This window comes from Ptychodera flava, chromosome 13, assembly GCF_041260155.1.
Source record: "Ptychodera flava strain L36383 chromosome 13, AS_Pfla_20210202, whole genome shotgun sequence".
NCBI classification, from domain to species: Eukaryota; Metazoa; Hemichordata; class Enteropneusta; family Ptychoderidae; genus Ptychodera; species Ptychodera flava.
Window position 1 is genome coordinate 29,455,777 of NC_091940.1, and position 14,260 is coordinate 29,470,036.

The 14,260-nt window shown below is 38.7% G+C and overlaps 2 protein-coding genes across 3 annotated transcripts in view; one reads left to right on the forward strand and one right to left on the reverse strand.

Annotated features, from left to right (window-relative positions):
• Nucleotides 1–14,260, reverse strand: part of LOC139148120 (reticulocyte-binding protein homolog 2a-like) — a 581,355-nt gene that overhangs the window by 107,600 nt on the left and 459,495 nt on the right. The gene's annotated exons all lie outside the window — the stretch shown is intronic.
• LOC139148086 (uncharacterized) lies at nt 6,008–10,351 on the forward strand. 2 transcript variants are annotated; one of them, XM_070719382.1, is made up of 3 exons: nt 6,008–6,089; nt 6,795–6,936; nt 7,890–10,351. In XM_070719382.1, exons 2-3 carry the CDS (start codon nt 6,823–6,825, stop codon nt 9,342–9,344), a joined length of 1,569 nt encoding a protein of 522 aa, XP_070575483.1. In that variant the 5' UTR covers nt 6,008–6,089; nt 6,795–6,822; the 3' UTR covers nt 9,345–10,351. The 2 variants fall into 2 exon arrangements, with proteins under 2 accessions (XP_070575483.1, XP_070575482.1); XM_070719381.1 differs by lacking the exon at nt 6,008–6,089 and adding an exon at nt 6,285–6,439.

Genomic DNA, 14,260 nt, shown 5'->3' on the forward strand with positions numbered 1-14,260 from the left:
ACCTGTTCACTTCTTTTGTGCCCAATTTGTCGCATTTGAATTTACTACTCGATCAAATAGACGTATTGCAATTATTAATTCACTTTCCAACACGCATTTACTTTTTTCTGTTCTATTTCCTTACACGTTCAGGTCAACGTCTAAAGGACGGTTTGCGTCATCGCCAGGGTGGAAGACAAATCTGCTGATTTCAATTGTTATATCTGATGCAACATTCATTAGTCCATTGAGAAAAATCGATAACATCGGGTCAGTCATCAGGAACTTTTGAGTTGAAGTTTTGAAGTTTAAGATTCTGTCTCTGGTCGCTTGACTGTTCCGTCGACAGCGGCGGAGTAAGTTTCAACGGTTCCTGTACCCATTTTCAGCTGCAAAGGAACTATCGCAAAAAGCTCTCGAGTTTGCTGATATTTGCGTCATGGCCGATCTTTTCAATTCATCCTCGTCCACAAGTGAAGGTTTGGTACATTCAGGGCTTGCAAACGCGCCGAGCGCGACGACGAGGAATGTCTTCGTGGCACTGCTCTTGATACTGATCGTGGTCGGACTTATCGGCAACTTCCTCGTCATAACCTCTATTATCGTCTTCGCCGACTTGAGGACGCCCTCTCTCGTCTTGGTCGGTGGACTGTGCGTTTCCGATCTCATGACTTGTACCATCATGACGTCTCTCACGTTGGCCTCGTATGCCACAGCCGGGCGAATTTTTCGTTACCACAACGATTGGCTGTGTCAGTTGTTTGGTTTTCTTTTCATACAAAGTGGAGGGGCATCGATCTTTACGATGGTTGCTATCGCAATTAACCGATATTTATGTGTATGTAGGAAAAACTTGTTCAACAAAGTTTTTAAAATGAGAAACAGTATTTTGATCGTCTGTTTGTGTCATTCAGTCGCCGCCGTCTTCAGTCTGCCGCCCTTGTTCAATTTTTCCAGGTATGTTTTCCTGACAAATGAAGTAATTTGCCTGTTCGATAGAACAGATGATGGTTTCAAGTATCTGTTATTTTTGTCGACATTCACTTTTATTCTCCCTTTCGGTGTGATCGTGTTTTGTTACTTCAGAATCTGGCGCGAAATACGCCGGGCAAAGCGTCAAGTCCAGTCGATGGCTGCGACGGTGACAACACGCCAAATTAACACTGTGAAGACCCTGTTCTGCGTGTTCATGGCTTATCTCATCTTCTTGTCACCCTACCAGGTCCTTGTTACGTTTGACCACAGCAGAGACCCGCCGTTCGGAATGGCGACCTTGTTCTTATCCAACAGCGCCATCAATCCCATTCTCTACGGCCTGACCAGCCCCAAGTTCCGACGGGCCTTTCGTAAGCTGCTGTCGAAGGGTAAATGTGCGCCTCAAAACGCGGTCACGGACGTTCCCACCGTTTCAGGAAGAAAACACGGCAAGACAGAGTCTTTTTGAGACATTGGTTTTGAGGAAGAAGGAGATCAGAAGGAGATATTTAATAAACTGAAGATTATGGCAATAACGTCGACGACCATGACAATAATGGCGACGACAGCTATTACGACGAAGACGACGAAAATGATGACGCTAGCTGCATGTTTCGAGTCAGTATTCTAGCAAGCAAGAATCCGACCAATAAGACGATGAATAATAATCAAAATCAAGGGAACTGATTCAGGGGGGTATTAAGAGAATATGAATCAGATGTCAGCTTTCTTTATATATTCTTTATGTATTCTTTATCGATGGTGAAACTCGTGCGCAAAACTTAAGAAACCAACACTGAGGCCTGCGGATATTGACTGTGGCATTTGTTCCTGAAATACTGTATATACACCAGAACTTTTTACTTTGAAGCGGTGCATCCCAGGGAAATGTGCAAAATGCCTCCTCAGTGGAGACAATTTGTGTGGGGTATAGGTAACGGGTCAATTGATTTGCAAACAGGCAGTGGTCGTGTTGCCTGGAAAATAATTTCTTGATCCAATTATTGTGTGCATTATTAGATATTTTGTTTTTCAAATTTACTGAATATGTTACCATTATGTGGAAATAATAGACTAGCTTTGTATAGGTCATGGTGACAAGACGTGCCTGCAAGTTATAATTTTCACGAAGTTGTTCCAAGTTGATCGGAAGATTGTTATCAGCATTGTTTGATGGGAATGCAAGTTATGGCTGGTTTTGTTCACGTTCATATTTTCGTAAATCAATCATTAATTAGGAGGTTTTTAAAGACCCATGTACACATCCGTCCACTATGCTGTCTGAATGAAGGCAAAGACGAATTTTGACTTTTTTCTCATTTCCTGTTATACTAATATATCGTACGTTTTTTTGAGACAATTCCCTGTAACTTTTAATTAAGACCGTGTTTTAGATAAATTTTCCTTGTGATATTGTGCGTTTCTGTTTTGAAGGGAAAGATAAAGCCACGTCGAGCCAGATTACTGATCTGACGATATAGTGGACAGTGAACACTAGCTGGCGCTCTTTCTCAGTGGCGTCGTGATGAACGTTTTTGATATGCTGTGCGTTGTTAGTGACAAGCATTTCTTCAGAGATGCTCGATGATTTGGTCATTTTATTTCAAAGTAAACTTTCTCTTTTTGCAATGTAATGTTCTTTGTGTCAATACCTATACTGCCTTGTTGTGAACGAAGTTGCAAAATTCTGAATAAAAATTACCATTTGATCAGAAAAGTCTATATGGAAATGATATTGTGAGGAGCTACATGCAATTTTAAAGCTAACACATTGCGGATACTCGTGGACTTCAAAACCAAACACAGGTACGAAAAATTACCTCTCCCAGCAAAATAGTACCTACCTAACATTATGTGTCTCATAATGTATACCCGTGTACTTCGCCTAGTTTGACTTCCCGACAAATCAAAATTCGGAAACTTTGCTGAAGTCCATCCACCCATCGGACAGGTGACTAAAATTTCGTTTGCTCTGCCAGCAAAAATTACTTGCCCGGGGAGGCGAGCATTGTTTTCCTACTGAGGTTAAGAGAACGTCAAAGCTTTTTGAGTGTCATTTGATATTCATGAGATAGCCTAATTATTTGCTCTCGCATTAAGATGACATGATGACAGATTTCACGTAGCTTGAAAGCCAGATATGAGAGAACACGGAAGCCAGACAGATGACATGACATCAATGCCTACCGCAATCACAGGTGTGCTACGACTACCAAGATGCTCACGCGCACTGTTCTGGTAGCTGCCGACTGAAATTCGGACAAAATGTTTTTTTGGCAACTACTTACTTGTGTCTATAGCTTCAGCTTGCTGCCATGAATTCAACATTATATCGGTTTCAATCTTAACGTAACAATTTGATAGTAGGTAACTTAATTAATGTAATTTCCGAAAGTCTCGTCAAGTTTTTCCGGAAAGATATTTAATCTTTGCATATCAGATAATGGAATGTGAAGATATCTAGGACATTTGTGTGCTCTTATTGCTGTAGCTTGTTCGTTCATATAGCGATGAAAAGTTTATGGCTTTCACACAAACAAAACAAAAACAAAAAACGAAACAAACAAAGCGGAAAAAAATCAAAACATTCATTTGGTGCACAGTCCTTCCAGCGGATGGAGTGACTGTGCTTGGTGTAAAGCATCAGTTTCGACAATCTTTGTATGTTATTTCCGAATAGTCACTAATGCTCGGCAAAATGATAGTAAGTATTCGAACAACACTGTTCTTCTTTGAATCTACCCCATTGTTCGATCTCCATAGATTGTGTTCCATTTGACCGAATTTCAACAAAATGCGCGTTTGACACGGTATAAGTTGGCTTCGCATTGCACTGTTAACTTAACAACACTCTCAACGTGCACGCAGAGTAAACCCTTCAAAAAAGTGAGTAACATTACTGTCTTGGACAGAACTCATTCTGAACAGTCAAATTTTATCGGGAGAACAAACGAGACATTTATGCGATTTACGATGTACGAAAATACCGACAAGGGTTAATTTGGCCCTATGTCGCAACCTATGTCAGTCTGTCGGGGGAGAGAGAGAGAGAGAGAGAGAGAGAGAGAGAGAGAGAGAGAGAGAGAGTCACCATCGACTGATCCAAGGTTGCATTTTGTGGCATATATGGTTCCGCTAATATTAATTAGAGTGAGCTCTAAGCCTGTTTAGTTGCAATGGCGCCCTCTTGTGGATTGCTTATTTTCTATATTTGGAAAACATGTATATGATAGTCAGAGCCCAGGGTAGCTGCAATAATTGTAGCCCTTGGTTGGTGGGGATTGGGCTTCTGTCGTGCGGCTCGCGCCTTGCCCCAACCAGGGCAAGGCGCGAGCCGCACGACAGAAGCCCAATCCCCACCAACCAAGGGCTACAATTATTGCAGCAAAGCCCAGGGTACAGTTTGTCGTGAATAAATCTCATTTAATATTATAAACGAAAACGCTAAAATATCATGAGTCGGCCGAAACTTATCGGACCACACCTTGTCTACTAAATTTATGTCAGATGCTTGCTGTAAAGGGTCAAAAACCACTAAAACCCTGCATTGGGATGGGATATCGTCAGCTGAATTGCCACGAATCATGGAATATAAGTTGATACTTTGGGCAACAGTGTCATCTGTGGTTCAAACATTGCAATCGAATTGAGGTTTCCCGGACAATGAAATGGTTTGCGCTTGCATGCGCATTTGTGGCGTCGATGTAATACTAATTTGGGAAAATTGGATGAGAGTAATTATAACGAAATTTTAATGAAATCGAAATATTTATAACGTAAATTTTGCAAAATGATAGAATACTAAAAAAAAATTGAAATATGTTTTCAACGAACAAAACAACAAATATACATCGATTTTTGTATATCCCTTAAATCGTATTCATTTCTATGAAAATGTTTTATTTTTGTGCAAATACCATAAAGAAATGAGACAAAATGCATAAAATATCTCTAATTAATGACTTTTGTGTCAGGGCACTTTTTAAATGTCCCTTACTTTTTCATCAATTGGGGCTTTATAAACACTATAAGCTTACGTCAGGGCATTTTTGAAGTGACTCTGACTGACCTCACTGTAAATCGATCGGAAAACTTCATTTTGGTTAGGGCAAAGTAACAAATCGAGATTAGAACTAGAATCTCAGTGTCAAAAAAACTAAAGACAAGTTCAAATATTTTCATTCAAATATAAATATTGTTCACATGTATTGAACAATATTGCATTAGATACAGTCATGCAATGATTCTTACTCATAACATTTGCACAACATCGAAAATTTCGGATATAATTTTAAAGGTGGTTACCAAATACGGTGTAATATTTAACAAATTACTTAAATTCTTGAGAAATAGTGCCAATCCAATTATCCAAATTTAGTTCCAATCGTGTTATACGACAACAATCGACTCCAAATTGTCTCATCTTTGCGGTAAGTTTACACCTTCTTAAAGACTTGCCGTGATATTGTTTAAATTAATACATTAATTCTGGTCTGTAAATAAAAAAAATAAATTCGATACAAAGAAATTCCTTCACTAATTTCGCTAAATGTTTTGAAGGGAAGCTATTCCTAGTCGTCAATAGGAAATGCACATAATGAAAATGAAAAGGATTTGCAAATATACATGTTACGTGGAAGGTACACCAGCTAAGCCCTACATTGCATCAAACCATCTTTTAAATCGGTGGCACATTTCGGTCCTCATTAAAATAGGCCCGAAAGCTTATTAGCGATATGACCAAACAAATTAATTGAATGCCGAAAAGTAGCCTATTTTCGATTTTCTTTTTTGAGAAGTGTGAAGTTGTTTCATTGGTGACCGAAATGTGCCACGTATTGATAAGCCTATGGCTATGGCAGTAAATCATAAATTTCTTCCAAAATCACTCTTTTTGAAATGGTTGCCTTTTCTGCGGTGGGAAAAAAGTAATTCTTGTAGAAGTTTGCTTGCGTACACTTAAAGCATGTTGAAAGACAGGGTTTATAAACGATTGCACCATTACGTCAGCATTTCCTACTGCAATATTAATAAATTTGACCCCTGACCTTTCACCTATTACCCAAGATGGCGGAGTAGCAAGACAGCCTCTGAAAAAAGTGTTTGTTGTTGTTTGAAAAATAAACAGCAAGGCGGTGGGTAGGTTTCATTCTCTTTCTAGTCTTTCCTCTTTACAGTTAAGCTGGAATATTTACTACTAGGTCAAATATCGTGACGTCTTTCAAAAAGCGGAGTCCATTTCTCAGATTTTTATTGTCTATATTATCTGTCAGTGTCAGTGAAACTTAACAACGACAACGTTTTCATTTGTTTACATTTCTTTGTGCTCGCCATTGTGGAAAGATCTGTAAAAACGACGGCACGGCTTATTTTCCGCGCCCGCCTTTTGTCAAAATATCTCGGTTGGTTTGCAGCATTTTCGTCGTTTCGTGGTCGTGGGATGTACTTTTTCTCGCGCTGGGTCATTTGACATAGTTTTTATGAGGTAAAATCCCTTTAAAAAAGACCGAATATGAATTATTTTGACTATTTTCTTTGTGTTGAAGGGCAGTGAAGCATGGTCGCCATTCGTCCGAAATGAATGCGGATTTTCAGCGCGTGCCGTTTTAACTCGAAACCTACTCGACGATATTCATTTCTGAGCTCAATAGTTTCGTTTGTGTGCGTGGATGTGTCAAACCGTGGGATAATTTCACATCATCGACATTTTCTGACGCTGTCATATACCGTGAGGGCTCATTAATGGCGCGGATCGGTTTTGTTTGTATTATGATTTTTTTTCTTAAATGGACAGATTTAGACATGCGTTAATTCGCGTTTTTTCCCCCTTTTATTTTTAGGAAGCCAGTGGCGGGGAGAGTGGTTAAGATGGAGGAGAGAACTCAGTGTGAGGTCAAGTGCAATAGCCGCGAGAATGCATCGGGGGACGTGTCAAAAACAGCTCAGTTTGCCGATGAAATAAAGAAAACTATTTTTCAGAAGGTAGGTCGAACATCGTTAGACATGTATAAAAGTGTTACATGTAAAATCCGTCAATTTTAAATGACCAATTTATACTCCATGTGTATTATAATAGGTCACAGAACACAGACGAAATCTTTACTGTCATTAATTGGAAATTGAGCAAACAAACACATTTACAATTGTGCGCGTGTGGTGATCATGAGTGATTGACCTGGTAAAATGACAGCAATTAGCAATATATTTTATGGCTTCTGTTATTCTTAACAATAATTGTTAGAACATGGTGGTGTAATGAAAAATATACTCATCCCCCAAAAATGAAAATTTCTGTTCATTTTTGCTTTGTTTTTAGTGTTTAAGAAACAATGAATTTAAGTGAAGTATCACTGAGTTATTATATTTTTCCTGTAATGCTAAATTTAAAAAAAATACTTTACACTGTGCATCCATAACATGTATTGACAAGGATAAATAATTTGACTGAATATAAAAATTTTGCTAAACTGTCAGATTTCAATAATTTGGCATACAATTAGAGCCTTACCTGAAACCAACATAGCTGCTTGCTTGTGATGATTTTTCACAATTGTTTTGTTCGTCAAGTGGAAGTCCGTATCCCACTTCCCATGTAAAAGCATGTTAAAACACCATTTACTTGTTAACACAGCGTTTATACATGTAGAATGCACATTTATCGATTATATTTGAATTCTCAGTCCAGACCAGAATTCACTTGTCAACAATAACAATGCAGTTTACACATGTACAGGCTGAGCTGACAAGCTGAATACTGTGTATCCCAACATGTTTCGAGGAGTAGAACAAGAAACTGTGGTTGACATCGAAAACACAAATAATGATATACATTGTCAAAAATCACAGCTAGCCCTTTATTTCTGTGTTGGTCACTTTTTCTTCTCAAATTGTTCTCTCTCTGAGAAATTTCTCCATACCCATTTTCGTCCATACAGTGCCATCAGTTAGCTGACTTGACTGGCTGCAGTGTGTTTATCAAAATAACTGACCCAAGTGACAAGGAGTCGCTTTACTATGGTACCTATGAATACATCCGCGACTACAACGAAGAAGGTCTGAAATCCGAGGACAAGGACGTGGCCGTCTCGGGCTCCACGGGGTTGCCAATCACGACAGCTGATGTGTGCATCGAGCCGCCTTGGAACATGTTCATGTGGACGGTAAACGACAACAACAAACTGTCCATGATTTCCAGCCAGAACGGTGGAGACATGGCGGCCGACCACAACGGCAACGGCATGGATGATTTGAGTGGGAGGCTGTCTGACACGGATTCCCAGAAAACCGAAAGTGCCGACGAAGCCGACCTGATCATCGACGAGAAGTTAGACGAGTACGACGATGATGAAGAAAATGACCCCGATTACGAGCCCGAGGGGAAAGTCAGAGACCTGTCGAAAAGGAAAAGTGACGCAACTTTTAAGAAGAAAGAAGACGAACCCAGTGTGATGACAAACAACTCAGATGCAACTGCCTCTTCCGCTACAACTACGACGACAAGTACTTCAACAACTCTGTCAGACAGAGAGCACCAAAACTTACTCAGCTGTCTTCCAAAGCTAGACAGCATCAACACCATTACATCAGCTGCTGCTGTCCCATTCAAATCCCTGGCGCCGCTGGCTCACCAGGGAGATGCGGGTCTTCTTCCGTTCAACATGCTGTTGGAACAACAGATGAAACACTTCAAATATGCACCCTTCAGCGACCCCGGCTTGGCCCTCTCCAGTTTGGCCAATGTCGGGTTCCAAATCAACAACTCAGGGATCGGTTCCAATAGTGTGGCGGATAACGGGCTAGTGGGTGATCCGATTGAACGCCGCTTCCACTGCGAGGTCTGCGGGAAAGGTTTCAGCCTCCTAGGTAATCTGAAGACGCACCGGCGCATTCACAACCAGGAGAAGCCGTTCAAGTGCGAGACCTGCGGCAAGGGCTTCACGCAGTCGGGCAACCTCCGGGCCCACGAGAGAATCCACACCGGCGAGAAGCCCTTCTGCTGCCACGTCTGTGCCAAGTCCTTCGTGCAGATCCAGCACCTGAAGAGTCACATGCGAACCCACAGCGGGGAGCGGCCCTACCAGTGCAAGCACTGCGGCAAGGCATTCACCCAGGCCAGCACGCTGAGGGCGCACATACGCATCCACAGCGGCGAGCGCCCGTATCAGTGCAAGATCTGCTGCAAAGCCTTCTCCCAGTCCAGCAACCTGAAAGAGCACTACAGAGTACACTCCAAGCAACAGCTAAGGCAGCAGGAAGGCTTCAGCCTGGTGGGTTTCCCGTCCAATAACGGGATGGAAAACTTGTCACCGATGTCCAACGATAACGCGGATACTGCCATGGATAGAGGTTTCACGGATCTCGGCAAAATAGCCGGTGAAAGCCTACTGTGATCGTGATCTTCCTTGTAACCGTAGTCAGCTTTATAAAACATCTCCCCAGAAACTCTTTAAACTCCCCTTCCAAACAAAAAAGGGTAAAACAAAAAACTTAAAAAGAAACCTTCCATCCATTTTTCAAAAAGCAGAGGCCAACATTTTCCAGAAAGACTGAGAAACCTAGTTTACAAAACATGACGAAAAAAAAGAAGAGATTTATGTTTAGAAAACATAGAATATTTTTTAAGATTATTATAGACAAAGTACTTTTACGTTGACAGAGTTCTATCTTTATACGGAAACTTGAGCACTGTATTCTTGACAATCAGATGAAAGGGAGGTTTTGTGAACAGGCAGTGAATGCACTGTGTGTCTATTTATTTCCAGTACTTAATATTGCGGGCTATATTTGGGCATTGCTCAAGTTACGTGTTTTACAGTTTATATGTATGACAGTGGGTACACGTCCCACTTTGACCAATGTCCACATGGAATACAGCGACTTTTTTGTGGGTAAAATCTCTGCCCCAGTGCACCCTTGATAAAATGTTGCCTACTCAGTATATGTGGTTCACATTGCTTCGTGCGGGGCACCTTAACTTTGTGGAGAGAGTGCAAATGAAATTTTTTTTCTTTTTTATTGACTTGGGGGAGTGACCGTATATCTTATTTTGGTCCATCCTTTGTGTCGTTTTGACATTTTAAAAAGATAAGGTCAAATTCATGAAGTGCAAAACCAAAAAAAAAATTAATAATTTGGGTCCAAAGTGTGAGCTGTTTTCAAAGCCACGGTTGGTTATTCTATTGCAGTAAATCACTGCAGAAGAATTTGTACTTATTTTTGCTGAGGAAATATGATGTCTGTCTGTGTGTGTGTAATGTCTGTGTGGCATTTTTTGCAAATCTGAACTCAGAAAAAGTGCCTGTTAATTTGGCAGACTTTTGAACCAAGCTTTTATCTTTTTTTGAACATATAAAAGTTCAGAGGTCTTTGTAGGGACCAAACATCATGCTGATCAGAAGTTGTTCAAGCTGTCATGTTTTAAATGTTTGCTTTTGAAAGTGTTGAAGCTTTCATGATAAGACATGGTAATGATGATGTGGTATTTCAAAACCAGCTGTGTTCAGGTACAATTTCCGTTTATTTTCGTGGTTTTGAAAAAAAAATGATATGATAAAAATTGATCTTCCTAGCAAAATAGCTGCGACAAAGCTTTAAAACAAAGTCTCAAGATAATTTATGTTTTTTTTCCTTTCTGAATGTTTAGTTTTCTATCAACTCGGTGTACTCACACACCACAAACAAAACTTAAAAACTCTAGATAGAGAGGTTGTACTTAAAAAACAAACTGCTGTACTTATGGACAAAACTCCTGCACCGAGGATGTTTAAAAAAAACGTAAAACATATTTACAAGACATTAGCAAGAAGCGTACTGACCAAATTCACATGCTGAAAGCGGTCACCAGACACGGTCACTTTTCATTGCAATAAGATTGAAATTAGTGTTACATAGTATTTTGTTTTGAATGTTTATCCAATGGACACAAAAGCAGGTTTGGAGAGAGGAGGGGTTTTGTTATTTCTGAAACTTGAATGTGTTTTTGTCTTGATTTCTTTAGCCCTCCTGTGGTTCCTATAAGTAACTCTTTTTATTATTTATTTTTCCAGTCTATGTCCTACCTGCACAAAGAACTTAATTGTGTAGCACATACCTTTCGGTTTGTGCATAGTTGTTGTATAGTACTACCATGTATATGTCGTGTGTGTATGTGTGTGCAGCAGACTTAGAAACATTTGTACCCACAGTCAGACAGCATTTTATTCTCCCACAGGGTAGTTTTGTTTTTGTGCCAGTGTCAAATGTGTGCTTTATATTAACTTATATGAAATACCGTAGACCAGTACTCTATCTTTTGAAGTGAATTTTACTTCTTTTTCTCTCGTTTTTTTCTCTGGCAGAAATTTTTAAATCTTGACCAAAAAATTCCTGTCTAACATAATATATTTATTTATATGCCTGATTGCATACCCATTGATGATGCAGACTTTACCTTGTGTGAGAATTGCCTCTTATGTAAATCCAAGGCTTCCTGTGAATTTCTTCCGTTCTACAGTTTTTTTTTTCCAGCGATGTGTTTTTGTCTAGGGTAATTATTTCTAATCAATACTAATTCATAATTATTATGCAATAATACTGTAGCTATGCAAACTAGGGTTTGTAGGTAGGTAACTTATACTTCAATCTGAAATACTCTTAGTGTTTTCTCCTGAAACTTATATTTAACTATAAAAAAAAATTCTATTTCTAGTACTAATCTATTTCATTCATATTTCTCCCCACCCTTATTTAAAATATTGTACTTTTGTCAATGTTTTTGATTAGTGTAAACTGTGATGCTGACTCTTATTAATATTTTTTCATCGATATACTACATTTCAAAAAATATCATTTTTTTCACATCAACAGATGATTAGTCCATCGGATATTGAAAGTGTTTGCCATCTCGCGAGTGATTTTTTTGGGGTTGTCGTTTTCATGTTGAGAAGGTCAGTGTCAAGTGAGGATCTGTCCTGGAACGAGTGTCAGATACTTGTGAAATTTTGCGAAATTGTATTTTTGAAAACTTCTATGCTGAACCGTGATCCATAGACTTGAATCTCTTGTAAATTCACCGGCAAGAATGGACTGTTTTTTGCAAGAATTAAAGTAGGGAGGGGACAGAGTGTGATGGATAAATGCTTCTGTACTAAGTTTCCACGTCCAACTTCCCCCTTTCTACTAAAAAATCATGGATTTAATGCTTCCAGTAACGATTATTAATCAACAACTACTTTCATTGTCTTATTTTTGTTTTAATATGGCGTTCTACAGGGTATGAGCAGATTGTCAACGGTGGGATGGGTGTGTATGACTTTTGTTTGTCTTGTCACCGTAACAACGGGTTTCTTGAAGACAGCTATGTAGGACACTTTTAAGTGTGTACATAGCTGAGTACATCAGTGCCATACTTGACTACAGGCAAAATTTTATTGTGGTTCAGACAAGTTCCAATTTGTTTTCTCATGGAAAAGTAATAATTTGATGTAAATTATAAATGTAGAGTCGCACCAATGTACTGAAAAATATTACTTTGAATCAAAAAACTACACTTTTGTTCTTCCATTCCGGAGCAAGTTGATTTGTTTCACTTTGCTGGGATAGATTTCATTTATCGACTGTATTGCATGAATCTTGCAAGAATTTGTTGTGAGTACACGTAACGTGTGAGGTTGGCTAGGACTGTTCAAGTTCAAAGTGGTGGTCTATCCAATGTAATTTTTGCCTCTTGAGGGGATTTCGGGATTTACTTTGAAGTCAGTGTAATTTAAGTGTATGAGCTTGAAATCATGAAACTCAAAGACTGTGAAGTTCAATCATACACACCCCTGTCAAGTGAAGAGCAATGGAATGGCCCCTTCTATTCTCAGTGGAGGACTGGTCCATTTGCACTTTGAAAAGGTGTTGTCAGAATAACAGTAATGTGTTGTTGTTTTTTGGTAGAGCAATACTAATGACTCCTGTTGTACTTAAAAAAACACTAAATTTTTGATTTTTATTTTCTGTGCACTGAAATATTACACTGTGATGTATTGTAGCGCTGTGTGTCTACATTTAGAGCTGTTACCTTTTGAACTTGTAAAACCAAAGATTTTCATATTGTGCGTGTGTTTGACGTCAGGGTAAGCAAAAGAAAAAAAAAAATAGATGTTTTATCTGTGTGTGTAATTTGTTACCGATATTTATTGCAGTGGCTCAATAAAAGAACACTGATGTAGAAAGATTTATTGACCTTTGACCTCATTTCTCTATCAGTTTTGTGTTTAATTTGTACTTATGTGTGTGTGTGTATGTATATATATATATATATCACCCTGGGTGTCATAAACATCATGTGTTCTCATGTATTTACCTTGTATGTGACCCCTGCTCTTTTCATTCTAAAAGTCTGGTTTTGCTCACCCGTTTAAAATATACCACGCTTCCACATATACAGAAAGGCCTTACCAAATTGGTCCGACTCGGTGAACACGGCATATTTTTAGCCGCATCCTCACTGTGTGGTTCACACAGTCTTGAAGAATATGAAATTGTTGTAGCAAAGGAGATGTTTAAGAAAATATTTTTATATTTCCAGTGGATTATTCATAATTTGTTTCAGCATTATATATCATAATGTGGACAGGGGGTAAAATAGTTTATTCAACAATTGCGATAAAAAATGGCAAATTTCGAATGAAATTGCTCACAGAGAGTTTTGTTTGTCAAAGGAAATGAAGTCTCTGATGACATGATTTTATTGGGGTTAAATTACTGACTCGGCTATCAAGAAACCCAATGACATATTTACATTTGTACTGATTTTTTTTTTTCTGTTTGAGAACCATGTGACTCATGTGATAAATATAGCAAATATCAACAATGGAAGATAAAAAATACAAGGTTTTGATCTCTAGAAATGTCTCTAAAGTAAATTCACCAACTCTAATAGCAATTTTAGTCACAATTATTAATACTTCATGCCCTTTTTTGTTTTGAAATTTTGGAAGAAGTGGCAGCCATGTGTTAAATTCAAGAATAAAAACCAGCTCTGCGAATGGTATTTAAGCAAAGAAATATCAAGTGAGGAATAAATTATTGTTATTCAAAACTAATCAAAGGAATATTAAAATTTACAATGCTCTGAAACATTTTTTAACCGTTGATACTTCTGATAAAATTTCTCCGTGAACACTTCCCCTGTTAAAGGCTAGATTAATACATGCAGTCATCGCTAAATAAAAAAAAAGATAATTCACCAATTTTCCATGGAAATAATAGTCGCCAACAATTTCAGAAATCAAGTTTATCAATGGAGTAGCCGGCCTAAAGTGTCAGGCAAAGGTTCTGG